General features: G+C 65.9%; 3 protein-coding genes across 9 annotated transcripts; 2 read left to right on the forward strand and 1 right to left on the reverse strand.

The window, feature by feature from the left end:
• Positions 1-475: 475 nt before the first annotated feature.
• On the forward strand, positions 476-6,091 carry WDR18 (WD repeat domain 18). The gene is made up of 10 exons (XM_004614795.3): positions 476-722; positions 1,541-1,651; positions 3,357-3,490; positions 3,585-3,726; positions 4,363-4,506; positions 4,598-4,659; positions 4,737-4,861; positions 4,939-5,105; positions 5,398-5,466; positions 5,778-6,091. The coding sequence occupies exons 1-10, from the start codon at positions 513-515 to the stop codon at positions 5,907-5,909; spliced, it is 1,296 nt and encodes a 431-aa protein (XP_004614852.1). The 5' UTR covers positions 476-512; the 3' UTR covers positions 5,910-6,091.
• Positions 6,092-10,715: 4,624 nt separating this feature from the next.
• GRIN3B (glutamate ionotropic receptor NMDA type subunit 3B) lies at positions 10,716-17,213 on the forward strand. 2 transcript variants are annotated; one of them, XM_055128513.1, is made up of 8 exons: positions 10,716-11,400; positions 12,446-13,478; positions 15,189-15,334; positions 15,736-15,851; positions 15,935-16,086; positions 16,337-16,501; positions 16,586-16,644; positions 16,785-17,213. In XM_055128513.1, exons 1-8 carry the CDS (start codon positions 10,808-10,810, stop codon positions 17,200-17,202), a joined length of 2,682 nt encoding a protein of 893 aa, XP_054984488.1. In that variant the 5' UTR covers positions 10,716-10,807; the 3' UTR covers positions 17,203-17,213. The 2 variants fall into 2 exon arrangements, with proteins under 2 accessions (XP_054984488.1, XP_054984489.1); XM_055128514.1 differs by lacking the exon at positions 16,586-16,644 and having other exon boundaries at positions 16,785-17,208.
• Positions 17,214-17,240: 27 nt separating this feature from the next.
• Positions 17,241-24,377, reverse strand: TMEM259 (transmembrane protein 259). Of its 6 annotated transcripts, none has more exons than XM_055128519.1 (11): positions 23,986-24,377; positions 20,421-20,693; positions 20,229-20,325; positions 20,020-20,130; positions 19,801-19,923; positions 19,602-19,702; positions 19,218-19,275; positions 18,983-19,015; positions 18,767-18,899; positions 18,484-18,583; positions 17,241-18,405 (listed from the first exon to the last, which is right to left on the reverse strand). In XM_055128519.1, the coding sequence occupies exons 1-11, from the start codon at positions 24,214-24,216 to the stop codon at positions 17,863-17,865; spliced, it is 1,803 nt and encodes a 600-aa protein (XP_054984494.1). In that variant the 5' UTR covers positions 24,217-24,377; the 3' UTR covers positions 17,241-17,862. The 6 variants fall into 6 exon arrangements, with proteins under 6 accessions (XP_054984494.1, XP_054984492.1, XP_054984493.1 ...); XM_055128517.1 differs by having other exon boundaries at positions 18,983-19,063; XM_055128518.1 differs by having other exon boundaries at positions 19,218-19,302.
• Between the last annotated feature and the right edge of the window lie 1,424 nt (positions 24,378-25,801).

The raw sequence follows: 25,801 nt of genomic DNA on the forward strand, positions 1-25,801 counted from the left end.
AATAAAAAAAATCCGGGGAGCTACGGTCGCTGCACGAGTGAGCATTTAGTACAGTGCTAGACACGGATGCTGGGTACTGGGGTGAGGCTGTGCATGCATCCGTTTCCTCCAGACGGGACGGTGGCGCTCGGAATCGGGTCTTTCGGCTACAGGCAAATGGGCTCCACGAAGTCGAGGCATTCGGAGATAAGCATGCAGCAGCAACAGGACAGCCACTTGAGGCACCGCGGGGTCTTCTGGCGAGACTTCTCACTGCCCTTCTCCTTCAGGGAGGCGGTCTCCTTCTTAGACGCCGAGCCTCTGCGGCTCCGGCCTTCTCCGCCGGACTGAGCAGCGGGGTCCAGGGATGCAGGCGGCGGCTTGGCGAGCCCCGGCTGCTGCGAAGCACGCGGGGACGGCGGTAAGTGCGCGCGCGGGACGGGGGCGTGGCCTCGAGGGGAGGCCCGCCCCCTCCGCCTGTGTCGCGCTTCCGATGACGTCATCCGACCGGCGCCCGGGGAGGCGGTGGCAAGATGGCGGCGCCCATGGAGGTGGCCGTGTGTACGGACTCGACCGCCACGCTCTGGAGCTGCGTCGTGTGGGAGCTACACTCGGGCGCTAACCTCCTCACGTACCGCGGAGGCCAGGCGGGGCCCCGGGGCCTGGCGCTGCTCAACGGCGAGTACCTGCTGGCGGCGCAGCTGGGCAAGAACTACATCAGCGCCTGGGAGTTACAGCGCAAGGTGCGGCGTTGCCCCCGCGGGCTGGGCTCCGCGAGGACGGGCCGCCGCCCAGACCGGGCCGGGATGGAGGGGCCGAAGCCGGGGGTGGTGGGGGCCACGAGCGCCCGAAACCGGGGTGGGGGGGGATGGGCCATGCTGGGGGTGGGGGCACGCTCGGGTACTGTGCCCTGCGCATGCGTGGGTCTAGGGGCTCGCCGCCAGAAGGGGGCGCGCGCCCTGGGCGGGTGGAAGCCGTTAGGATGCGGCGCGCAGGCGTTGAGGGGGGGGGGGGTCTGGGGCGAGGGGGGCGTGTCTCCCGGGGCGCGTAGGAAAGGCTGGAAAAGCGAGGCCAGGGGAGGTTGAGCGGGAAACGTGGGGGTGGGGGGGGTTACCAGTAATAGGGCGCCAGATTGAAAGGAAGCGAGAATGTTGCGCTTGGGTTCCAAGTGGTCTTGGAGGGAAGCTCGGGAGGCGCGTGCATTTCTACCCCAGCCCCTTCGGGCATGCAGCCCCCTTGGTGCCCCTGGCATCGCTTGGCGCGATTTTGTTATCCACAGCAGGAATCCAGAAAGTTTTCCTAACTTGGAGATTTGGAAGCCCCGCTTAGGCTAGAGAGCAGGGGAGGGAGCATTGGAGAACACAGCTGTCTGGCTGCACCAGCCCCAGCCATCCCCTGGGCCCTCTGTACCTTTGTTGGACCCCCTTGACGCCCTGAGAATCGAGGCTTGCGCCGTGGGTGGTTCCAGAGCCCCCGTCTCTCCTGGGAGTTCCCCCACCTTCTTCCTGCAGCACCCCAGCCTCTTGGTTCTGCTGGGAGCTCAGGGTGCCTGTCCCTCCAGGACCAGCTCCAGCAGAAGATTATGTGCCCGGGGCCTGTCACCAGTCTGACCACATCCCCCAACGGCCAGTATGTCTTGGCGGGCATAGCTGAGAGCATCTACCTGTGGGAGGTAAGAGAAGGCAGCCTGGCGCCCCCACGGGCTAGGACATGCGGGACTCACCTCTCCTTTTGCTGAGTGCGGGATCTGGGGCCAGAGGGCAGGACGGAATGCGGCTGGCGGCCCCATTCCCCCCACCCCTTGCCCTCCCACCACCCCGTCAGCTGGCACAGGCTCCTTTAACTTCTGGACCTCGCTGTAGGGGTCTGCCTGGTTTGGGGGCTACACCCGCAGCGGGGCTCAGAGGGTTGCTGCGGTAGCTGTCTGGGGGCTGTGTGATGTTGAAGCTTAAATCCAAGGCTGGACTCCCAGAGACAGCAGGAAGGGTGTAGCCTTACACGCAGCCGACCCGGGTTCGACCCTCAGCAGCCCATACTGTTTTGTTTTTGTTTTTTGTTTTTTTTACTTTTTGGGTCACACTCAGCAATGCTCAGGGGTTACTCCTGGCTTTGCACTCAGGAATTACTCCTGGCAGTGCTTGGGGGACCATATGGGATGCTGGGGATCGAACCCGGGTCGGCCGCGTGCAAGGCAAATGCCCTACCCGCTGTGCTATCACTCCGGCCCCTCAGCAGCCCATACTGGTCCCCCAAGCTCTGCCCGGAGTGACCCCTGAGCACAGAGCCAAGGGTCAGCCCTAGTGCACCTCCAGGTGTGGGCCCCCTAAAAACCAAACTAAAAAAGTCTGCTCTCAGGCCCTTAAGCTGCCTCCTGTTCAGTCTCGGGATCAGAGGGGAGGAAGCAGCCTTAAGAAGGAGCACCTGCGCCCCTCTCCCCGCCCCGTGAAGGTCACCTTGATATATGGATGGCCTCAGGGTCCCCTCTCCTTGGTGGGGACAGCCAGGACCCCACATCCTAAAACCTGGGAATAGTCACCACAGGGGGGCGCCAGAGCGGTTCTGAGGCTGAAGCCCCAGACTGTCTCGAGGCTGGGCAGGGACCCCCCCCTCCACAGCCTTGACTTCCGGTCCAGCCTGGGCTCCCGCAGACCTTCAGTGGCCACTGGTGTGGCACCAAGTGAAGAAAGGGGCCACGGGATCAGAGAGAACGTGCGGTTAAGACACGGGCCTTGCACGCAGCTGCCCCTGGTCCCTTGCCTGTCACCCCCTGTTGTCCCTCCCCACAGCCCTGCCAGGAGGGACCCCTGAGCACAGAGCCAGGAGGAAGCCCTGCACGCTGCCTGATGTGACCCCCCCCCCCCAAAACAAACCAAAAAAAAAAAAGAACAATAACCACCAAAAAAACCCGAGACAGAGTGGCGGGTCTGGGGTGTGTGAGTGGGGAGAAGGGGGGCACATCCAGGTGGCACCCCGGGAACTTCCCACCCTGCCTCTGTCGCCTCTCTGGTGCATTAGCCAATCCGTGCTCCCGGGGGTCTCTGGGGTGCTCAGCAGGGGTTCCCCAGCCTCTCCCTGCCCTGGAACCCTGAGTGCCTCCAGGGTCCCAAGTGACCCCCTCTGACCTGGCCCAGCAGTCAAGACTCTCCCGTCCCCATGCCCAGGGGGGTGGGGTACACCGGAGCCCTGTGGGGCACGGCGCACCCCACAACAGCACCAGTGCTCCCCCAGGCCACAGCCCTGCCCCTGGGGTGGCGCCCCCAGAGCAGCTGACTGACGGGGGGGAGCTCTCCCCCAGCTCTGGAAAGGGAAGGACCCCCAGGACCCCAACCCCCAAACCCCGTGCTGGCTGTGCGGCCACCCCCGCCCGCACCCCACAGGTTTGCACGGGGAACCTGCTGGTGATCCTGAGCCGCCACTACCAGGACGTGACTTGCCTGAAGTTCACGGGGGACAGCAGCCACTTCGTGTCGGGGGGCAAGGACTGCCTGGCCCTGGTGTGGGACGTGTGCAGGTGCCGCTGGCTGACCCGGGGGCGGAGGGGCGGGGGCGGGGTTCCCTGAGGACGGGGGCGGCGTCAGGCTGAGGGTTCCGGGTGCATCTTGCAGCGTGCTGCAGGTGGAACCCTCCCGGACCCCTGTCCCCCGCCACATCTGGTCTCGCCACACCCTGCCCATCACGGACCTGCACTGCGGCTGCGGGGGGCCCCTGGCACGGGTGGCAACGTCCTCGCTGGACCAGACGGTGAAGGTAGCCGGAGCCCCCTCATGGTCCCCTCCCGGGCCCTCCCCAGGCCCAGCATCCTGAAGGTGGCTGCAGGGAGGGTGGGGTATCCTCTGGAAATCTCCCCCTGCCCCCCCCTCCATGCCCAGCCCTGAAAACTGAAGCTGGGTGAGCGAGGCAGCAGGGGGCGCTCTTCCACTCCAGCCACACAACTTCTCCCTGGTGTGATTATGGGGGAGGCCTTGCTTGTGGCCAAGCACCCCATAGGGTGCCCTGAACCCCTGCCAGGAGTCATCCTTGAGCCCCGCCCCATCATTTAAAAAAAAAAAAAAAGAAAACTGGGGCTGGAGTGATAGCACAGCAGGTAGGGCGTTTGCCTTGTATGCAGCCAATCCGAGTTCGAGTTCGATTCCCAGCTTCCCATGTGGTCCTGAGCACCGCCAGGAGTAATTGCCGAGTGCATGAACCAGGAGTAACCTCTGTGCATCGCCGGGTGTGACCCAGAAAGAAAAAAAGAAAAAGAAATAGCTTTCCAGGTCCCTCAATGCCCCCCCCCCCGCCATGTCTCAGGGTACCCCATACCCTGTGCCCTCAGCTCCCCCCCAGTGTCCTCATCCCCCCCACCCCGGGCTCTCACGGTCCTCAGCACCCCTGTGCCCCCAGCTGTGGGAGATTTCCTCGGGGGACCTTCTCCTCTCGGTCTTCTTCGATGTGGCCATCATGGCCGTGACCTTGGACCTGGCTGAGCACCACATGTTCTGCGGCGGCAGCGACAGCTCCATCTTCCAGGTGGATCTGTGCACATGGGTGAGCAACTGGCCCCCTCACCCTCCCTGCCCCCCTCCAGCCCCCCTCCTCACTGAGACCACCTTCCCACTCCTCGCCCCTCGGCCTGCAGCCCGGCTTGCGAGAGAAGAGCTTCCACCCGGACCAGGACGGCAAAGTCTTCAAAGGGCACAGGTGTGTGAGGGGGGTGCTAGTGGGCTCAGGGACGGGTCCCCCTACCCAGGTTGGGCTCACCTGCCGGCTGTCCCCAGGAATCAGGTGACGTGCCTGTCGGTGTCCGCAGACGGCTCAGTGCTCCTGTCGGGCTCACACGATGAGACGGTGCGGCTCTGGGACGTGCAGAGCAAGCAGTGCACCCGCACAATGACCCTGAAAGGTGCCAGGGTTGGGGGGAGGGGGGCGTGGTGATTCCAGGTGGAGTCTGACCCCCATACCCCTGCTCCTACCTCCCAGGGCCCGTGACCAACGCCTGCATCGTGCTGGCCCCCGCCAGCATGCTCAGCTCCGACTTCCGGCCCAGCCTGCCGCTGCCTCACTTCAACAAGCACCTACTGGGCGCCGAGCACGGGGACGAGCAGCAGCAGGGCGGCCTCACGCTGCGTCTGGGCCTGCACCAGCAGGTACCCCCCCCCCACCCCACCCCCAAACAACGCGAGCCTGTTCTCCAGAACCTGCCCAGGGCCCTTCCAGGACCAGCTTGCTACACTGTACAGCCCGATCTGTCTCCTCCTGCCCCACCCCCCCCCAGCTGCCCTCGGCTCCCAGGCAGAGGGGAGCCCCCACCCCACCTCCTCATGATGAGCCCCAGCTTCCCCGTCAGGACGCATATCCCTGACAGTGTTGCCCTTGGCACTCACCAAAGAGCAGGGGCAGGTGGGCCTCCCAGGTCACCCACAGCGTCTTGTGTTTCAGGGCTCCGAACCCAGCTACCTGGAGCGCACTGATAAGCTGCAGGCGACCATGTGCAGCACCATGGAGCAGGTGGGCGCGGCTGGGGGCGGGGCCTGCCTTGGTGGGCGTGGTCAGGCGGCATCCTGGTTGGGGGTTGGTTCAGGGGTGGGCCTGCCTCCTGGTGGGCAGGGTCAGAAGGTAGAGCAGCATCCTAATTGGACTGTTGCTTTGTGGGTGGGGCTTCCTGTGGTGGGCGGGGCCAGCAGCTGGCCTGCGTCCTGGTTGGAGGGCCAGGATGGGGCGTGGCAGAGGGTTCCTTTCGCACCTCTGCTTCTGTATGCTAGGGGCCCCTTCCTACTGCAGAGCCCCCATCCAGCGCCCCCCCCCAACCCTCTCCGCAGAGCATCCTGGGCGGCCAGGGCCAGCTGCGGATTCGTATGACGGAGCTGGAGGGCGAGGTGCGGAATCTGCGCAAAATCAACCGGGACCTGTTCGACTTCTCCACGCGCATGATCACGCGGCCGGCCAAGTGAGCGCCCTCTGGCGGCGCGGCCGGCCCCCGTGCTGATGGACTTGTATTCTTCTCCCGTGGGGGCCACGGCCGGCGGCGTCCTGGGGGACCGAGCGGTGCTGGCGTCCTGCCCGACCCCGGCCCTTGTAGCTGCCGGTTGCTGTCGGTGCTGTTTTTTTTTCTAACAAAAGACTCAAAACCCTCTCTGAGGCCTGTGTGTGAGGGGCTTTCTCGGACCCCCAATGGGCGGGGGGCGGCAACAGGGGAGTGGGGCGGTGGATGTCGGGGTCTTTACATTTTGTTGCGGGAATCCAGGCCGCTTTGGGGGGTCGGTGGGCGCTGGAGGCAGCCTCAGCTGCCGGCCGAGGGTCCCCAGGGGCAGGAGGTGGGGGTTGCGCTGGGGAAGGTGCCGGAAGACAGCTCCCTAGGTCTGGTCACATCGCGCTGAGCTCACCCTGCCCTGGGGACACAAGCGGCCGCTGGCCAGTGCCTGGAACCCAGCCCAGACGCGTGGGCCCAAGGCTGTCGGCGGAACCTTCCAGAACTATGCCCCCGACTGCCAGTCCTGCTTAATGATCCAGAAAATCTCTGTGATTTAGTGGGTGCGGGGCTGGCCTGAGCCAGAGTCCGAGCCAGCACTGAGTTCATGCTTTCCTGCCGGTGCTCGCCACCCCCTTCCTGTGGGGGCCGCAGGGTGCAGACTGCCCAGTGTGGGTTGGGGTGCTCCCGGGGCCCCTTGATCCTGCAGCCTCCATAAGTCCGCAGACACCTCCCCCATACACCCCCCCCCAGTCCCTCCAGCTGTCCTGAGGCCAGGACTGCAGCCCTGGGTGGCGGGAGCCAGCTGGCCGGAGTGGGGGTGGAGGGTTCCTCTCCTCAGGGCACCCTCGCTGAGTCTGCATCAGCAACTGCATAGCTCTCCCTTCACCCACCCTTCACTGGAGGGCGGGGGGGGTGGGGGGGACGGAAGTCTGGGAGGCAACTGGCCAGTGCCTGGTCACGTCCTGCCAGCCTGGCTGGTGGCCCTGAGGCTGCCCAGACTGGTCTAGCGGCTGCCTCCCTGCAGGGGGTGGGTAGGGTGGGGGGGCAGTTACCCCTCACCCAGACTTCCAGGGTCCCAGTGGCCTCTGGTGACTGGGGGAGGTCCAACCCTGGCCTGGGACTGCAGACAAAGCCCGAGGCCCCGAGACCAGGGTCTGCGCAGCCCATCCAGTGCTCCCCCAGGTGGGCAGCGTGCGTGCCCAGGCTGGCCAGGGTGAGCTGCGCCCCTAAGTGCATGTCCTTGGGACCCCCGCCTGCCCTGTCTGTCCCTGGGCAGGTGCCACCCAGCCCCAGGCACCTCCGAACGCTGAGAAATGGGGGTGGCGCCCAGAGTCCCCCTCCCTCCCATCAAGGGCACCCGCGTCACCGCCACGCAGACCTGTCTGGGCTCTGGCTGAGCTGGCAGCTCCTCAAAGGACACGGACAAGGCGGGTGACAGCGCACTCCCGGATGGATGGGCGTTCTGGCTGGCCCCAACCTGAGTCCCCAGGAGGAGACTCCTGCAGGGGGCAGGGGCTGGAGGGGGGGCGTCCAGTGCCCGGGGCTGGGGGGGGGTGTCACACCACAGAGCCATGTCCTTGGAACTATTTCCATTGAACATGACACGGTTCTTGCACTTGTTTGGTCTGGAGGTGGTCGCCCTTGGACAGATGGGGAAACTGAGTCACAGGCTGTTCTCATGACCTCCCCGGCCTCTCCGCAATTTTTCAGGTGGCAGCCCCACGTGGTACCCTCATTTGATCCAGGATTATGTGGGTTCAGCAGCTTCTACCCATCCGTCTTCCACCACCACCACCCCAGTGAACCAGCATGAAGCAGGCTGGGCAGGGGGGGCCTCTGATGCGTGTGGGCGGCAAGTGTCCCTGCCCCGGACTGGCCCGTATTTACGGACCCACTTTCAGCGTGGGGGAGGGGGGGACTGGTGTGGGAAGAGGCCAAGCACTCTGGGGCTGGTGCCTTACCGGAGTGGGGAACCCTGGGATGATCAGGGCCACCCCCTGTCCTAGGATGACCCCCCCCTTGTCACTCTGAGTCTCCCAGTCCCGGTGGTCCGCCCTCCCCTCCCAGGGCTGGCTCAGCGCCCGGCCCGCTCCCAGCCCTGGTTTCTGCAGAGGGCACAGACTCCTTCCCCAGACTCCCGCACCCACGCCTCGCCGCTGTTGGTGGCTGCCTTGGTTTCCTGGGTTCCCTCTGGACCGCGAGCGTGGGGAGGCGCCCAGGACCCGGTGGGGCTGTGCAGGTTCTGGAGCTACAGCCAGAGATTTCACTCCCACTCCGCAGCTATTGAGGCTACAAGCAAGCCCGAGGGTGTCTGCTCTGCCCGGGCGCGGGATTCCCAGAGTGGAGCACAGAGACATCCCTGAGAAGGGATAAACAGCAGCAAAGAAGCCGTGGGGTTCAAGGGAGGGAGGTAGAGGATGCGCGTGCCGGCAGGTGTGTGCATTTGTGGTGATGTGGATCTGGGGTGTGCTTAGAAGGTGCCCGACGCCTGGGGTGAGGGTTCTGCCTCACTCTGGAAAGTTGAGGAACCAGGGCATGTAGTACTGGGTCCTGCAGAGTGAATAGGAGTTCTCTGCTGCAAGATTTCCCCACCCGGGCCTGATCCTGGAAGTGGGACTCACCTCTGTGAGAACAGGGAGAAAATTACGACCCTGCTTGGCTTCATTTTCCCGGATGTAGGACTTGGGGGCATGACAAGGGGGGGACAGGGAGTGTCCAGGGATGACTGAGGTTCTGCCCTTTCCTGCGACAAAGCTTGGATTCCTGACTCAACAGTGATGAGGTGACCTCGGGAGTGAGTCCCGTTCCCCCACCCCCAGGGAGGGAAGGGGGTGCTGGCCCCGTGGGGCACCGGGAGGGGGCGGGCCTCTCGGGATCCCGCCCCTCGGCGTGGTCCCCACCCCCTCCCCGCGACTCCGCCCCGCGCCGCGAGCGCGCAACTTGGAGATGGAGTTTGTGGGGACGCTGTGGCTCGGCCTGGCGCTGGCGCTGGCGCCGGGGCCCGCGGGGGGCCACCCGCAGCCGTGCGGCGTCTTGGCGCGCCTGGGGGGCTCCGTGCGCCTGGGCGCCCTGCTGCCCCGCGCGCCCGCCGCCCGCGCCCGCGTCCGTGCCGCCCTAGCCGGGGCCGTCGTGGCGCCGCCGCGGCTGCCGCACAACCTGAGCCTGGAGCTGGTGGCCGCCTCGCCGTCCGCCCGCGACCCCGCGTCGCTGGCCCGCGGCGTGTGCGGGGCGCTGGCCGAGCCGGGCGTGGCGGCGCTGCTCGCCTTCCCCGACGCGCGGCCCGAGCTGCTGCAGCTGCATTTCCTGGCGGCCGCCACCGAGACCCCCGTGCTCAGCGTGCTGCGGCGGGAGGCGCGCGCGCCCCTCGGCGCCCCGGTACGCGCGGACGCCGGGGGACCCGGGCTGCGGATGAGGGGCGCCGCCGCCGGCTAGGGCGCGGAGGCCGACCGGGCTGCGGGGGCGCGCGGGAGCCGGACTTCTGGAGAGCACCGGCACCCGGAGTACCGCGGGGGACCCGGAACGCTAAGGCGAGAGCTTTCCCGTCACCCCTCCCCAGGGGCGCAGGGACTGGAGTCCCGGACCCCCGCGGGACGCCTCCAAGACTCCAGAAGCCGGAGCCCCCCCAGAGGCGCAGAGCTTCCGTGCAGACCCCTTCCCTGGCCCCTCCACCGGGTCCCCGGTCGCTTGAGCTCCAAGATCCATCCACCTTGTTGCATGGCCGCTTTTGCTCCCCGCGCTCCTCCTGGCTCCCCGGCAGAGGCCAGCCTCCCTGCTCGCTCTCTGGCCCGCCCTCCCGTGGGCGTCTCCGTGAGGGACCCCCGCCACTTCCACTCCCTCCCGACACCAAGGCTCGTCCGCCCATCCCCGCGTCGAAACGGGGAGCCCTCTCGGTCCCCAGCGCCCTTCTCGGCCCCGCCCCCACCTTGGGAATTTCTCATTTCACCCCGGGAGTTGGAATACTGGATGAAAATGGAAAATAATCAAGGGTGATACACAGGGTTCGGGGTTGGGGGGTGGGGGGACCCGAGAGTACCAGGGGAGCCGTCCTGCTCCTCAACTCCAGGGCAGCAGACAGGGTCCAGCCCCCTCCAAGGGAGCTGCTGGGGGGTCGTGGTCCAAGCGCCAGCCCTGTCCCTCCCACCTTCCTCAGCGAGGAAAGACTCTGGGGTCTTAGGGACCCCAGATTCTTCTCATGCCGCCTTCCCATGCGCCCTGCTTTGGGGGGATTGGAGAGATGCCAGACCCAAATTCGAGCTTACGGCGCCCTCTGCCGCCGCAGCTGGGGATTGCAGCCTGAACCCCAAAATTCAACCCAGCGCACCAGGCGTTCTTGGCACGCTTAGAACGACGACGCAGCTGGGACTGGAGAGACAGGACAGTAGACAGGGTGTTTACTTTGCACGTGACTGGCACGGGGAACCCCAGAGGGTCTGCTGAGCCCGCAGGGAGTGATCCCTGAGTGCAGAGGGAGGAGCAAACCCTGAGCACCGCCGGCTGTGGCTCCCCTCAAAAAGAAAGGGAGCACTCCAGCTTGATTTAGCACAAGTGCCCCACCCAGCTGGAGGCTGTGAAGCCTTGATCCACGTCTCTCTTGGTGGGGTGGGGGGTTCCTCAACAGGTGGGCTGCAGAGAGTAGGACTGGGATGAAGGGAGGAGGCTAAGAGAGTACAGGGAAGAAGCCTGTGTCCTGCCTAGGAGGAGTGGGGCTGTCTGCTCGGGGGGGGAGGGGGCAAAATGAATGGGGTTTGGAAGGATGTGTAGGAGTTGGCGGCTTCTGAGGAGAAAGTCCAGCTGGGGGAAGGCCATTGAGTGAGGCCAGCAAGGAGGCCTGGGATAAGCTGATGTTGGTGAGATGGGAAGAGGTGACCCACTCTGTTCATGCTCTCTGCCCCCCAGAATCCATTTCACCTGCAGCTGGACTGGGCTAGCCCCTTGGAGACATTGCTGGATGTGCTGGTTTCAGTGCTCCGGGCACACACCTGGGAGGACGTGGGCCTGGCGCTCTGCCGTGTGCGGGACCCCGCGGGCCTGGTGGCCCTCTGGAAGAGCAGGGCTGGCCGGGCACCGAAGCTCGTGGTGGACCTGAGCCGGCCGGAGGTGGGGGACGATGAGGAGCTGCAGGCACGCCTGGCCCCGCTGGGACAGGTGCCCTCGGCCGTGCTCCTGGGCTGCGACGCCCTCCGAGCTCAGCAGGTGCTGCGGGCCGTGCCCCCCGGCTCCCACTGGCTGCTGGGCACGCCGCTGCCGGCGGACGCGCTGCCCACCGAGGGCCTGCCCGCCGGGCTGCTGGCTCTGGGAGAGGTGGAGCGCCCCCTGCTGGAGGCGGCTATTTACGACGCGGTGGAGCTGGTGGCCAGGGCTCTGGGCCGCGCCGCACAGACCCAACCAGAACGTGCCCTCCTCCCGGGCACCATGGGCTGCACCGACCCGCCGCCCACCGGGCCTGAGTCCTCAGGTCGTTTGCTGGCACGGTGAGCTGCGGGAGTTAAGGTGGGGGGGGGCGCCAGAGCGATAGCACAGCGGGGACGGCGTTTGCCTTGCATGCAGCTGATCTGGGTTTGATCCTCGGCATCCCACAGGGTCCCCTGAGCACCGCCAGGAGTGACTCCTGAGTGCAGAGCCAGGAATAACCCCTGAGCATGGCCGGGTGTGACCCAAAAAACAAACAAACAAAAAAAAGAATTCTAGAGCTTTAGAGCTTTGAGGCCAGAGAGATCATGCAGAGGAGTTGGGCTTTTGCCTTGCATGCTGCCAACCCAGGTCAGATCCTGGCATCCCATTTGGTCCCTCGAGCCCAGCAGGAGTGATCCCTGACGACTTCCAGGTGTGGCCCCCAAGCCAAAAACAAAACAAAACAAATTCTAGACTTTTGTGATGCTTTGCAGGGGCGACATGAGGAAGCAGGGCTGAGGGCAGGATCTGCAGCGGGAAAGCAGTGGAGCCAGCCCACCTGCTGCCTTGGGTGTCTCAGTGGGGGGCTATACAGGGGTCCCCCCCTCACTGCTGGGCATGTGAATCTGGAACATCAACCCTACCCTTCTGGCCTGAGGTCCAATTTCCACCTCCAGGAACTAAGAACTTGGTGGCTGGAGAGCTAGTACAGCAGGGCTTGCCTTGCATGCGACTGACCAGGGTTCTAACTGCAGTTTCCCATAGGGTCCCCGGAGCACTGCGAGGAGTGACTGCTGAGTGCAGGGCCAGGAGCAAGCCCTGGACACTGCAGAGAGTAGCAGAGGCGGGGGAGGGAGGGAGAGAGGAAGGAAGGAGAGGGAGGTACGGAGGAAGGAAGGAAGGAAGGAAGGAAGGAAGGAAGGAAGGAAGGAAGGAAGGAAGGAAGGAAGGAAGGAAGGAAGGAAGGAAGGAAGGAAGGAAGGAAGGAAGGAAGGAAGGAAGGAAGGAAGGGAGGAAGGGAGGGAGAGAAGGACCCTCCTGGCTGGTTTGGGGGGGCGTGACACCCAAAGAGGTGAGGGGAAGGTGGGGTCTGAGAGCCTGACGCGTCCTTCCCGCTGACTCCAGATTCCTGGCCAACACGTCCTTCGAGGGCCGCACCGGGGGCGTGTGGGTGACCGCCACCTCCCAGGTGCACGTGGCCCGGCGTTTCCAGGTGTGGAGCCTGCGCCAGGATCCACGGGGCGCCCCCGCCTGGGTCACGGTGGGCCGCTGGCACGACGGGCGGCTGGAGGCGGAGCCAGGGGGGGCCCTGCGGCCCCCGGTCCCGCCGCCCGGCGCCGGGGCGCGCCGCAAGCTGCGGGTGGTGACGCTGGTGGAGCATCCGTTCGTGTTCACGCGCGAGGCGGACGAGGACGGCGAGTGCCCGGCGGGGCTGCTGTGCCTGGACCCGGGCCCCACGGACGGGGCGATGCTGGACGCGCTCTTCGCCGCGCTGGCCAACGGCTCCGGGGAGCGCGCGCTGCACCGCTGCTGCTACGGCTACTGCATGGACCTGCTGCAGCGCCTGGCCGAGGACACGCCCTTCGACTTTGAGCTGTACATCGTGGGCGACGGCAAGTACGGCGCGCTGCTGGACGGCCGCTGGACCGGCCTGGTGGGCGAGCTGCTAGCCGGCCGCGCGCACATGGCCGTCACCAGCTTCAGCATCAACTCAGCGCGCTCGCAGGTGGTGGACTTCACCAGCCCCTTCTTCTCCACCAGCCTGGGCATCCTGGTGCGCGCGCGCGACACCGCCTCGCCCATCGGCGCCTTCATGTGGCCGCTGCACTGGTCCATGTGGCTGGGGGTCTTCGCCGCGCTGCACCTCACCGCGCTCTTCCTCACCTTCTACGAGTGGCGCAGCCCCTATGGCCTGACGCCGCGCGGCCGCAACCGGGGCACCGTGTTCTCCTACTCGTCCGCGCTCAACCTCTGCTATTCCATCCTCTTCGGCCGCACCGGCTCCAGCAAGACGCCCAAGTGCCCCACTGGCCGCCTGCTCATGAACCTCTGGGCCATCTTCTGCCTGCTGGTGCTGTCCAGCTACACGGCCAACCTGGCCGCAGTCATGGTCGGGGACAAGACCTTCGAGGAGCTGTCGGGGATCCACGACCCCAAGGTGGGGGGTTGGGGGGGGAAGCGCTGGAGGGGGAGGGGTTCCCGTGGTGTCCAGGTGCAGATGAGTGCCAGTGAGAAGAGCGCAGGCTCAGGGAGGCAGGGTGGAGAGGGCAGAGATATTCACAGAGGGAGCAGGAGTGTCTGCAGTTGGGAAGGGAGTGGCACAGTCTTTGCAAAGGCCCTGGGGCAGGACCTGTGTGCAGGTGGGACCCGGAACAAGCTGCTAATGTGTCTGGAGAGGAGCATAGGGGACAGAGCTCTGGGGCAGGGCAGGTCCCAATCATCCCCTTTAAGAGAGAATTTTCCCAGGAGGGCCCTGAAAGGGTGTTGGCTGAGCAGAGATGTACCCCAAGGTAATATTTATTTATTGCTTTTTGGGTCACACCTAGCAATGCACAGGGGTTACTCCTGGCTCAAGCACTCATGAATTATTCCTGGTGGTGCTCGGAGGACTATAAGGGGTGCTGGGAATTGAACCCAGGTCAGCCATGTGCAAGGCAAACGCCCTACCCGCTGTGCTATCGCTCCAGCCTCAGGGTAATTTTTATTATTTTTATTTATATTTTTTTGCTTTTTGGGTCACACCCAGCGATGCTCAGGGGTTACTCCTGGCTTTGCACTCAGGAATTACTCCTGGCGATGCTTGGGGGACCATATGGGATGCCGGGGATCGAACCCGGGTCGGCCGCGTGCAAGGCAAACGCTCTATCCGCTGTGCTATCGCTCCGGCCTCTCAGGGTAATTTTTAGACCCAATGCCACAAGTGCTCAGGGCTTATGTCTCTGACCTCTACATTTAAAAAAATTTTTTTTTTCTTTTTGGATCATACCCAGCGATGCTCAGGGGTTACTCCTGGTTCTGCACTCAGGAATTACTCCTGGCAGTGCTCGGGGGACCCTATGGGATCGTAGGGAATGAACCCCGGTTGGCTGCGTGCAAGGCAAACACCCTACCTGCTGCACTATTGCCCCAGCCCCTACATTAAAAAATTAAAATATTATTTTTGGTTTTGTACCACACCCAACGATGCCCAAGAGTTACTCCTGGTTCTGCACTCAGGGATCACCCCTAGTGATCCCAGAGATGCAATCCTGGCTGGCTGTGTGCAAGGCAGATGCCCTCCCTGCTCCAGCCCCTAATTTTTGTTCAGGAGCCATGCCCAGAGCTGTTCAGGGGCTGTTCCCAAAGGTACAGGCTGAACCCTGCTCGCCCACCACATTCTAGATTTGGGGAGCGGTTCCAAGTTTACAGGCTGAGAAGGTCTCCATGCTGGAACGTTCTGGGTGGCTGAGTTGGGAGCCAGAGTTGTAAGGCTGCGGTGGGCTGGTGTACAGCCCTGTGAGTAGGGCTCAGTCAGACTGGCCTCAGCTGGCACATACTGGCCACTAGCAGGAGGGAACCCGGAAGGGTGAGGTGGGTGGTGCATGTGATGCGGGCTGTGGGGTGACACGGCTTTCCACCAGGCAGAGGACACTTGGGGACATCTGTGACCCTGTAGGGGTAGGGGAAAGGCAGCACTCAGTGACCGAGACACTCCCAGAGGAGCTGATCTAGATGTGTACGCTGGGAGGTGCGGGGGTTCGCTGGGCTCCCGGGGGGCGGGGGGATGGTGGCGAGGCTGGATGGTGTCCACGTGACCGTGATCGACGGGAGTGGGGGGTAAGAGGGGATGAGACGAGGTGGACTAATGCCGAGTCAGGTCTGCCCACAGCTGCACCACCCGTCTCAGGGCTTCCGCTTCGGCACGGTGTGGGAGAGCAGCGCTGAGGCCTACATCAAGAAGAGCTTCCCGGACATGCACGCCCACATGCGGCGCCACAGCGCGCCCACCACGCCCGACGGCGTGGCCATGCTCACGTGAGGGGCGGGACCGGCGAGGGGCGGAGCCTTTAGATGGGCACTGCCCACTTGCAAGGCGAGGCCCTGGTGGGCGGACCTCCTGGGGGTGGAGCCTTGGGGGGCGGGGCCGCTGGTAGGCGGCTGGCTATCGGTGGGCAGTCTAACTGGAGGGTGGGGCATCATGGGCGGAGCTTTTAGGTGGGCGGGGCCTCGTATGGGGCAGGGCCTCTTTGAAGGGTGTGGCCACCTGGAGGGTGGACCTAAGGAAGCAGGACCTGTGCCTGGACTAGGGCGGACCGGCAGGCACAGGCTGGTGATTAACAGGAACGCAGCCTACAGGTCATAAACATGTGTGGGACAAGCAGGTAGGGTTTACTGGAGGAGGGGGCGCTGGCCCCACCCCCATCTCCGACTTGCAGGAGTGACCCCCCGAAACTCAATGCCTTTATCATGGACAAGTCGCTGCTGGATTATGAGGTGTCCATCGATCCCGACTGCAAACTGCTGACTGTGGGCAAGCCGTTTGCCATCGAGGGTAGGGACCTCGGGGAACCACTTACCCGGGGCTCCGTGGACCTGGTGTGGCGCCCTAGTCTGAGCCCTGGCTTCCCCACCCAGGCTATGGCATCGGGCTCCCCCAGAATTCGCCCCTCACCTCCAACCTGTCCAAGTTCATCAGCCGCTACAAGTCCTCGGGTTTCATTGACCTGCTGCATGACAAGTGGTACAAGATGGTGCCATGCGGCAAGAGGGCCATCGCCGTGACAGAGGTGGACACAGCTGTGGGGCGGGGGGGGGGGGACGCCGCGGGGTATCGCATGGGGGGACGTGGAGCCCTGAACCATCCCCACAGGGGTTTCCAGTGTGTTTCCGTGCACTCCTCTTCATCCTCTGAAGCCCCAGTCCCCATACCCACCCCGCCCTGCAGGCACTGTGGCAGTCCGCTCATAGAGCCCTCGCCCCCCAAACCCTTCCCACGGTCGCAGAACTGGAGGGCTGACGCGCGTGTCCCCCCCGCAGACCCTGCAGATGGGCATCTACCACTTCTCGGGGCTCTTCGTGCTGCTGTGCCTGGGAATGGGCAGCGCGCTGCTCAGCATGTTGGGGGAACACGTGTTCTTCCGCCTGGTGCTGCCACGCATGCGCAGGGGCAACAAGGCGCAGTACTGGCTTCACACCAGCCAGGTGAGGGTGCGCGGCCGCGGGAGGTCGGAGGGCCACCCTCTGGCCTGAGCTGGGGGTGCCCTGAACGGCAGGTCTGGGTTCTAGAGGATCCACCGGGCTCTTAATCCAGAACCATCCGAGATACAGGAAGAGCCTGAATCCAGGTAAGGGTCTGGGCCTGCCCCCCAGCGGTCACCCCATGACCCACCTCTGACCCCCATCGTCCCCTGCGGGTCGAATGCAAAGGACTGGGGTGTGGCTGACCATGCTCCGGGCACATCACCCCGCCCATGCCTGCCCACAGGGACTCCGAAGGACAGCACCGGACCACCGCAGCGGTCAACACAGGCCCGCGGGGCTGGACAAGGGTGCGAAGGACCGTGGTCCGGGAGCGGCGCGTCCGCTTCCTGCTGGAGCAGACAGCGGATGCCCGTGCCGGGGAGGACAAGGACGCAGAGGCCGAGGCCGAGGAGCAAGAGGCGGGGCGGCCAGAGGGCTCCTCTGCGCGGCTCTGCTCCAACGGGCGACCCCGCTCCGAGCGCCCTGCCGGTGCCCCCCGGCCCGGGGAGCTGCAGGAGTTGCAGCAGCGCATTGAGGGCGCGCGCGAGCGGCTCCGCCAGGCCCTGGTGCGGCGCGGGGAACTCCTGGCTCAGCTCCGGGACCGGCCCCCGCGGCTGCTGCGAGCCTGCGCGGGTGGCGCCGCCCCCGAGGCTGCGCTGTGACCCCCACCCCCGGGCGGAAGCAGCAGAGGTGCGGTGGGCGCTGTCCACGGACAGTTTATTCTCTATACAAACACAATCGTACACTGCAATTCAATAGAATGGAATGGGCTCCTCCTCCAGACTCCTCACCCAGTGATTGGGGGGACCTGCGCCGCCGCCGCCGCCGGCCCTGTCCCTGTGCCCGGGGACCCCAGCCCTGGCGCACACACACTCGGGGGGCGGGGCGGGGAGAAGGCACTGCGCCGGCGAAGGGAGCACCAGCCGAGCTGGCCGGGCGGCTCAGGGGGCCTGGACCCAGTTCAACGTGCTCTGGCTTGGCCAACTCTGCAACTAAAGCAGCCCGCTCGACTTCCACCAGCCCCTTCCAGAACCTTCCACAGAGACCCCCCCCACACCCGGCTCTCCTGCCAGGCTTACCCGGTTTTCTCTGCACCAGCTTGGGGGAGAGGGGGTTTGCCCACTGCTAGTGCAGCAGGAACAGGTGTGGGTGGACCCCCCCTTGTGGGGGAGAAGCCGCCTTCCCCAGCCCACCTGGTTTCCCTGACGGCCCCAGAACCAACCAGAGGTAATTTGCCAAATCTACGGGCTCCCGCAGGACACACGCAGCCGGCTAGGGCGGCTGAAGGGCCAGGGGCAGAGGCGGGGCCCCTGTCGGCTGTCTCAGGACCCCATCTCCGAGGGGGTGTCTGCCGGGGCCAGGGCCGCTGGGCTGGGTCCACTCACCCCAGCAGTGGGGGTAGGTGTGTCAAGTGCTGGGGAGTCACTCGGGGGAGCACTGTCCTGTGGAGCCTGGGGGAACCCTCCGCCAGCGCTCAGGGGGCTGGTCCCCCGCCGGTCCAGGAGGGAGGCGCTCAGGCCCGATAGGAAGGAGGCGTCCGTGATGATGGCGGCCGTCTCTGCCATCCAGCCCAGATCACCGCTGGCCGCTGCCGCCACCGAGGCGGCCGCGGCCACCAGGGAGCTCGGGGCCTCGGCCACGGGCCCGGGCCCCCCACCGGCACCCTGCAAGCCGGAGCCCAGGGCAGGGGGCGGGCCGAGGTCGGGGGCGGAGGCGGGGGCGCCGCTGTTGTTGTTCAGGTCGTCGGGCAGGGCGGTGGCCGGGCCGGGGCCCAGCGGCGGGGCCTGCAGCAGCATCTCCTGGATGCGCAGCTGCTGCAGGATGGCGGGCAGCTCGTAGTGGTGGAAGAAGTAGATCATGGAATGCTGCGGGCAGGGGAACACCGGATCAGCCCGGCGGCCGGCAGACCCCACCGCCCTGCCCCCACCCCTGGGCCCCCTCACCTGGATGAAGAGCCAGGAGGTGACCAGGGCGAGGCTGCTGTACTGGCCATTGAAGCGGTAGTGGTAGGCGTAGAAGGCGAAGTGGTACAGGTAGAAGAAGCTGCAGGGCCACGGGAGGTGGCGGTCAGCAGCCCGGGGCCCCAAGCACTACTGGGGCGCCGGTCCTGCATGGAGCCCGGCCTCCACCCTGACCTCGTGTGGTCTCTGCCCACCCGGCCAGCAACGAGCCATCTCCCAGCCCCCCGGAAACCCACCGAGCGCCAATGTGTTACCCCCCACGCACCGCAGCCAGTGTCTTTTGCTGGTGTTGGTGTGACAGCAGATGGCATCATACTGGTCGGCCAGCCACACGATGAGGATGATGTAGAAGGCTGTGGTGGTGTCATTGAAGAACTCGGACATGATGGCCTCCATCCCTGTGGGGGACAGTGGCAGGGGTTGGGGGGCGCGACGGGCTGGGGCCAGCCGGGCAGGAGGGACGGACGGGCTGGGTCCTCACCAACGAGGGCCAGGATGACGGTCAGCAGGGGCGCTGCGGGGAAGGCGATGGCCATGTTCATCTCCAGCATCTGCAGCAGGTCCACTGCGGGCAGAGGGCAGCAGACGGGCGGGCAGACCGATGGCGATGCCAAGCGGCCGGGTGGGGCGGACGGGGGGAGGGAAATCTGGGGGGGCCCCCCCCGGGGAAAACGGACCTTTGCCCTCCCGCCTTGGGGGCCGGAGAAGAAACTCACCAATGAAGACGAAGATCTGGTGGTGGGAGTAGCGAAGCAGCATGGATACGCTCAGGGTCTGCAAGGAGCCGGGTGAGGCGGGGCGCTGGGGGCGGGGCGGGAAGCAAGGCGCTGGGGGCGGGGCAGGGGCGGGGCTCCCGAGGGGCGGGGCAGGAGGGGACTGGGGGTGAGGCGTCAGGCAGATGGTACCGAGTGGGCGGGGCAGGGACCCGGGTGGGCGGGGCCAGAGGGTACTGTGGGGGCGGGACCAGGCAGAGCAGGGTGAGTGGGCGGGGCGGGCCCCCCATCCCCCCATCAGTGCAGGGCTCCGGGTGGGCAAGGCAGGGCAGTGGTGGGGTAGGGCGCAGGGTGCGCAAGCCCCTCCTCCCTGCCCCGCCCACTCACAAAGATGACCATGATGACAAAGGCGGCCAGGTAGGACGTGCGTGCCATCCACATGCTCACGAAGCGGTAGTGCTCGCCGGACACCACATTGCGCAGGAAGCCTGGGGGGCGGGAAGGGAGGCGATGAATAAATGAATGAATGCCCGCGTGCCCAGCCCCGCAGCCCGGCCGCCCCGGGGGCCCGGGGCCCAACCCGCACCCTTGCTCTCCTCATTCTCGGCCAGGCCCTTCACGCTGGACATGAGGATGTCGTCATAGCCCAGGAATTCGGCCAGCAGCAGGCGGCTGAAGCGATCCCCGAAGCACTGGTCCCGGGTAGGGTCTGCAAGGAGGCTAGTGGTGGGGTGGGGGCGGCTGGGGGGGCACCCCGCATTGGTGATGCGCCACCAGGAGCCCCCGCCGCGCGCTGCCGACTCACCCAGTGTGACCACCATGACGGGGATGCTGAGGCGCTGCCGGGTGGCCTGTGAGAGGCGGAGGAAGCCGTACTCCAGGGAGTACTCCACGATGTACTCGTCCTGCGGCCACACTGCGGGGGTGGGGGGGAACGACACACACACACACAGGGTCAGCGGGGTGGGGATGGGGGCCCTCCCCGGCCAAGGTGCCCCCCGGGCGGGCACACACCTTTGCTGGGCGTCTCAGTGAAAGAGAAGTCCTGGCTGTCATTGGCCTCCGTCGCACCGGGCGGCGGAAACACCTTGGGCTCGATGTCCAGCTCCAGCTGAGGGGGAGCAGAGGCAGGGTCAGCAGCTGACCGCCCGCCCGCCCTCCCGCCCGGCCCGGGGTGCCCCCAGCGCAGCCCGCAGCAGGGCACACCTTGAGGGAGCTGTTGGCGAACATCTCGACCGTGAGCTCCTCCTCGTCGCCCTCCAGCTCCAGGCCCGGCTCCACGGCCAGGCCGGGGAAGCTGGCGCGGGTGGCGCCGTCACAGAACTGCAGGAAGACGGGCGCGCGGCTGGAGTTGGGGCGCACCTCCACCCGCAGGACGCCCTCCCGCGGCCACTGCTCCCGCACGTGCTCCAGGCAGTTGACGGGCGAGCGCGAGAAGACGATGTGGATGTAGGCCAGCACGAAGAGCACGAACAGGGCCTGCAGGGAGCCAACGGTCAGGGCCGGCCCCGGCCCCAGGCTCGGCTGCCAGGGCACCCTGACCTCAGCAGCTAAAAACAGCTCCGCGCCTGGAGGGCGGTGCCTGGGCCCCAGCGAAAGCTCCCCGAGCCCCCAGGAAGTGGGGGTGGCTGAGACTCCTACAGGGCTGTCCGGAGCAAGGGCTCACAGGGGTGTCGGTGGGCACCCCCCAAACCAAGTGTGACTGTGCCCCCTCCTCACCAGCTTTCTCACAAGCCCCGCCAGCCCACGGGTCATCTCGCCCCAACCTGGGGGAAAGGTGGGCACCGGGCAGCTTGGGCTGGCCAGGGGGCCTCAAACCCCAGTCCACAGCCCCCTACCCTGCACTGCAGCCTGAGGCTACACGCACCAACGCAACCACCTCCTGTAGGGCGATGCCCACCCACACAAGCTAAAGACTACACGGTGCTCCTGGGGGCCCAACGAAGGCTGGACAGCGAGCTGCCTACTCGCATCTTGTCCCAACCACAGGTGGGATCTTGGAGGGGCGCAGTGCACACATGCAGGGCAGGAAACAGACGAATGTCTCAGGTCAAGAGTGGGTCCCGGGGGCTGGAGTGATAGCACAGTGGGGAGGGCATTTGCCTTGCACGTGGCCGACCCATGTTCGATTCCCAGCATCCCATATGGTCCCCCTGAGCACCGCCAGGGGTAATTACTGAGTGCAGAGCCAGGAGTAACCCCTGTGCATTGCCGGGTGTGACCCAAACAAACAAACAAAAAAAAAGAGTGGGTCCCGAAGTCCTAGATCCAGCCTTGCCTGAAGCTAGTCAGGTGTGTCCCCCCCCCAACACACACACACACACACACACGCACGCACGCACGCACGCAAGCAAACGCACTCCACAATCTTCTCTTGGGTTCCAGAAACTCTATTTCCTCTGTCTGTAGCCCAAAGTAGGCAGGGAGGGAGATACGAGGGTGGGGTTGAGACCTCAGCAGACAGAACTGTAGCCCCCAGAGGCTATCAGTGCCCGGGAGGGTCATGACAAGGCCCGCTGCCCAGTGGGAGCCAGGCCCAGGACCAGCCGCCCTGTCAGTTGCCCAGTGTGCCACCAGAGTGCTGACGCGGGAGGGGCCTGACGCCAGGTGGCTCAGCATGCCCCCTGCACGCAGGCATCTGCCGGCACGCCGCACACACACATGCACACTCACACAAATAGGCACTCATGCTCATATGCACATAGGGTGTGCATCACATACACTCACACACATATACACTCACACGCATGTACTCATACTCACACGCATGCACACACACGCATACACATACATACACACACACATGCACACAGACACAGGACATGGAGGCCCAGGCTAGCCAGGCGCCCAGCCCAGGTGAGAGGGCACTGCCTGGCGGGGCGGGCAGGGAAGTGAGGGAGGGGCACCGGGGCACAGAGCTCAGGCCCGAGGCGGGCACGCTCTCCCCGCATCTACAGCCCTGTGTGTGGGCCTGCTTCCCTGTCAGGAACACACTGAGGTGCCGCTCCCTGCCCCCCCCAACCATCAGAGGCTGGTGACAGGCTGGGGACCTCACAGGGCCCACCCAGCCCCCCACGCCCCAGCCCTGCCATCTGCCCCGCGAGCCTCTCCCAAAGGAGACCCTGGGAGACCCCTGTGCTCCCTCACCGCTCACCCCAAGGGCACCCATGGGCCCCCAGTCTGGAGACAAGCCTCCCTCCCCAGGGTCCAGAGGTCACAGGAGGCTCCGGGGTCAGTGGCCTCAGGCCCCGGGTCCAAGAGGGTCCGAAGAGGGCACACGGGTGGGGGAGTGGCAGGAAGAGGCAACTGCGGAAGCCAGCGGGCTCAGTGTCCACGGCCGGGAGCGGAAGTGGGGCGGGCAGGAAGCTAAGAGCAGAGTTTTCTGGAACCCGAAGCAGCCTCTGACCCCAGCCAGCCTCCCTCAGCAGGCAAACTCGGGCCTCCCCTGGGAGGGAGGCCCACAGAGGAGAGTGGCCCAGCCAAGTGGTCAGACCAGCTCTCCAGGGAGGATGGGCTGTGGGGAGCCACCTGGCCCGGGCACACCCCTCCAGCGGCAGGACAGCTCTGAGCACCCAGAGACCGACACCCCACAGCGCCAGACCCCAGCCCTGATGCACCCTCGGCGCACCTTGGTGGGGGTGGGGGGCCCGACAATCTCCAGACGCAGACCTGAGGCAAGGGACTCCCGCCCAGCTCACACTGCCCAGCGCCCAAAGCTCCGGCCCCCACGGCTGGCAAGTACCTCTGGCTTTTGTTTGTTTCTCAGCCACACCTGGCGGTGCTCCGTCAGGGCTGACTCTGCACTCAGGGATCACCCCTGGCAGTGCTCGGGGGACCCTCCGGGGTGCCGGGGGTTGAACCCCGGTTAAGGGGCGTGCAGGGAAGGCGCCCTCCCTGCTCTGTTTCCACTCTGCCCCTCCCGGCTCCTGCATCCTGACTTAGCGGGGTGACCAGTGACCCCCGCCCTGCCCCCAGCTCCCCAGGCAGGAGGGAGAGACACCTGCTCCCCGGGCCCCAGGCCATGAGCTACGCCGCTACCCTGAAGCCCTTCAGCACCCCAACCTGGGCCCCGGGCCAGGAGAGACCGAGCCCTGAAGGGCCCCCCGTGAAACTGGACACAGCAGCCGACTTCGCAGCTGCTGCGCGGAGGAGTGACCTCGGCGAGGTCACCTGCCCGGGGAAGGCTCCTAGGAGGAGAGCCCGGGACGGGGGCAGGGGCGGCCAAGAGCGAGGTTCCCCGGGGCACGGGGAGGGGGCGCGGGGCGGGAGTGAGACACCAACTGGGGGAGCCGCCGAGCTTCCGGTCGCGGTGGGTGGCCGGGGAGGGGCGTGTCCGGGGCTGGAATCCGCCTTCGATGCCAGGGCAGTTCGGGGTTGGGGTCCGGGGGAGTCGGGGCAGGGAGAGGGGTGGTCTGCCCGGACTGGGAACCCCTCAAGCTTAAGTTTGGAGCCGAGCAAAGCCAGGGACCCAGATCCCAGGGAGTGGGGGGACCCCGGGGCCAGGCGAGCGCAGGCAAGTGGGTGTCGGGGGCCACGGGCGCTGCGAGCCTCGGGTCTTCACGGGGGCATCGGGGGGGTCTCGGGGCCCGGGCGCGGGGGGCGCAGGTCTAGAAGGCGGATGCTCCCCATTGGCTGGGGCTGCCCCGCGGATGGGAGGGGCTCGCCGCCCCGGGCGGCGGCGACGACGGGGGCGTCAGGTCCGAGGGGAGGGGGAGCAGCAGGGCGAGGCCCGGCGCCGGGGTCAGGGATCAGGGGTCGGGGGTCGGGTCACCTTGAGCAACACGAAGAACTCGAAGAGCCGGCGGAAGGCGGGCGGGAAGAGGCGCGAGTAGGTGACAGCCATCTTGAAGAAGAGCGCGTGGAAGAGCCGGTCGCGCACGTTGATGAGCGGGTTCGGGTTCAGGTTCGGGGTGCGCGGCCCGCGCGCGGGGGCCGCCCCGCCGCCGCCGCCGCCGCCGTTGGGCCCGGGCCCCGGGGCCCCGGGCGCCGCGTGCTCCGACATGCCGCCCGGCGTCGCCCCTCAACGGCCCGAGGGTCCACGAGGGCGCCGCCCCGCTGCCATGGGCCGTCCCGGCCCCCGCCGCCGCAGCGCCTACGGACGCGCGGCCGGAGCCGCCGCCATCTTCCGCCTCCGCGTCCGCCGCGGCCTCCGACGCCAGCGAGTCGCGGCCGGACAGAGCGGCCCCTGCGCGCGCCGGCCGCGGGGAACGCTGGGATACCGCGCCCGCCCGCCCCGCCCCGACATCTCATTTGCGTGCGAGCCCCGCCCACGAGGCGGCCAGGTCGCTCCTGGATGGTAGGCGGCGTGCTGTTTTGTTTTTTATTTTCTTTTTATTCTTTGATATTTTTTTTTTTTTGCGGTGTGGGTGTGGAGGGCACACCAAGCAGTTTATTATTCCTGGCTCTGCGCTCAGGGATCACACCTGGCGGGGCTTGGCGGACCACATGGGCTGCCGAGGGTCGACCCTGGCGAGCGCTTTACACACCCCGTACTATCGCTCCGGCCCCAACCTCCTGGATTTTCTGCGTGATCCAAAGACCCTCTACGTAATCCGAGCGGTCCAAGATGTGCTCCTAGCCCATCAGACGCTTGAATAACCAGCCCGAATGTAAGGGGAGGGCGGGGCGTGGGTTCCTGAAATTGGCCAACTTGTAATCTTATTTGTGACCTTTAGGGGGGTCGAGCACCCCGGGCGACCGCAGTCCTGCCCTCACTGCTGCAGCGCATTCCCCTAGGTGCCGGTGAACGAGGCCCATGGTGGAGCTATTTATTTCTACTCTGTGCTGGCGGAGGGGGGGGTCTCTCCGGAGGGGATGGAGGAACATGCGTTGCCCGGGATGGAGCCCAGCCTCCCGCTTGCAAAGTTTGCGCTCCAGCCCTTTGAACCATCTCTAAAGTTTGGCTGGTCCATTGCGATGCTCTTGACGTCACAGGGACCCGGAGGTCCCAGGACCTCGCAGCGCCCTCCCCCATGCCCCCCTCCCGCAAACTCCTCACCTAGAACTGGCCTTAGCACTGCGTTCGTGGGGCCCCGCCCCCTGCGGGGAGCCCCGCCCCCAACCGGGCAGTCTGCCGGGGCGGTGCTTGCGGTTGCCGTCTGGACCTGGATGCAGATTCAGTCCGGTCCAACTGGGGCCGCTAGGGGGCCAGGAAGCGGACAGCAGAGCCACGCCCGCTGAGTCACGGGCTCTTAAGTAGCCACGAGTGCCCAGAGCTGCAGGTATGCCCCTCAGCTGACCGCCCAGATGCTGGCCTTGCATGCCTCACCTTTACCGCCACACCCCAAGTTCCTTCCCTCCCACCCCCACGGTTTTTGTTGTTTTCCAACCACACCCAGTGGTGCTCAGGGGCGACTCCAAGGTGGGAGCGGTCCTTTTTGGCAGTGCCAGGGGACCATGCCTTGCCAGAGGTGGAACCCCAGCCCCCTGCCTGCAAAGCATGCACTCTAGCCTTCTGAGCCAGCCCCTAGGTTCCCTCCGTCATCTTTGGGGCTGGGGGACCACATCCCGCAGAGCCCGAGGTATACACCCCTGATGGTCCCAGGGATCAAAACTGGTCGGCTGCGTGCAAGGCAGTCTTGCAGGGC

Source organism: Sorex araneus, chromosome 2 (assembly GCF_027595985.1).
Source record: "Sorex araneus isolate mSorAra2 chromosome 2, mSorAra2.pri, whole genome shotgun sequence".
Lineage (NCBI taxonomy): Eukaryota > Metazoa > Chordata > Mammalia > Eulipotyphla > Soricidae > Sorex > Sorex araneus.

Excerpts from the sequence above, each read along its gene's own strand:
- WDR18 (XM_004614795.3), top strand. The coding sequence starts at position 513 with ATGGCGGCGCCCATGGAGGTGGCCGTGTGTACGGACTCGACCGCCACG. Across the intron at positions 4,862-4,938 it reads CCGCACAATGACCCTGAAAG|GGCCCGTGACCAACGCCTGC; the intron begins GTGCCAGGGTTG and ends CCTACCTCCCAG. Across the intron at positions 5,106-5,397 it reads GTCTGGGCCTGCACCAGCAG|GGCTCCGAACCCAGCTACCT; the intron begins GTACCCCCCCCC and ends CTTGTGTTTCAG.
- GRIN3B (XM_055128513.1), top strand. The coding sequence starts at position 10,808 with ATGCTCTCTGCCCCCCAGAATCCATTTCACCTGCAGCTGGACTGGGCT. Across the intron at positions 16,087-16,336 it reads GGGCCATCGCCGTGACAGAG|ACCCTGCAGATGGGCATCTA; the intron begins GTGGACACAGCT and ends TCCCCCCCGCAG. Across the intron at positions 16,502-16,585 it reads ACTGGCTTCACACCAGCCAG|AGGATCCACCGGGCTCTTAA; the intron begins GTGAGGGTGCGC and ends TCTGGGTTCTAG.
- TMEM259 (XM_055128515.1), bottom strand. The coding sequence starts at position 24,216 with ATGTCGGAGCACGCGGCGCCCGGGGCCCCGGGGCCCGGGCCCAACGGC. Across the intron at positions 20,131-20,228 it reads CACTGAGACGCCCAGCAAAG|TGTGGCCGCAGGACGAGTAC; the intron begins GTGTGTGCCCGC and ends CCACCCCCGCAG. Across the intron at positions 19,303-19,601 it reads TTGTCATCATGGTCATCTTT|CGCCCCGCCTCACCCGGCTC; the intron begins GTGAGTGGGCGG and ends CCCCGCCCCCAG.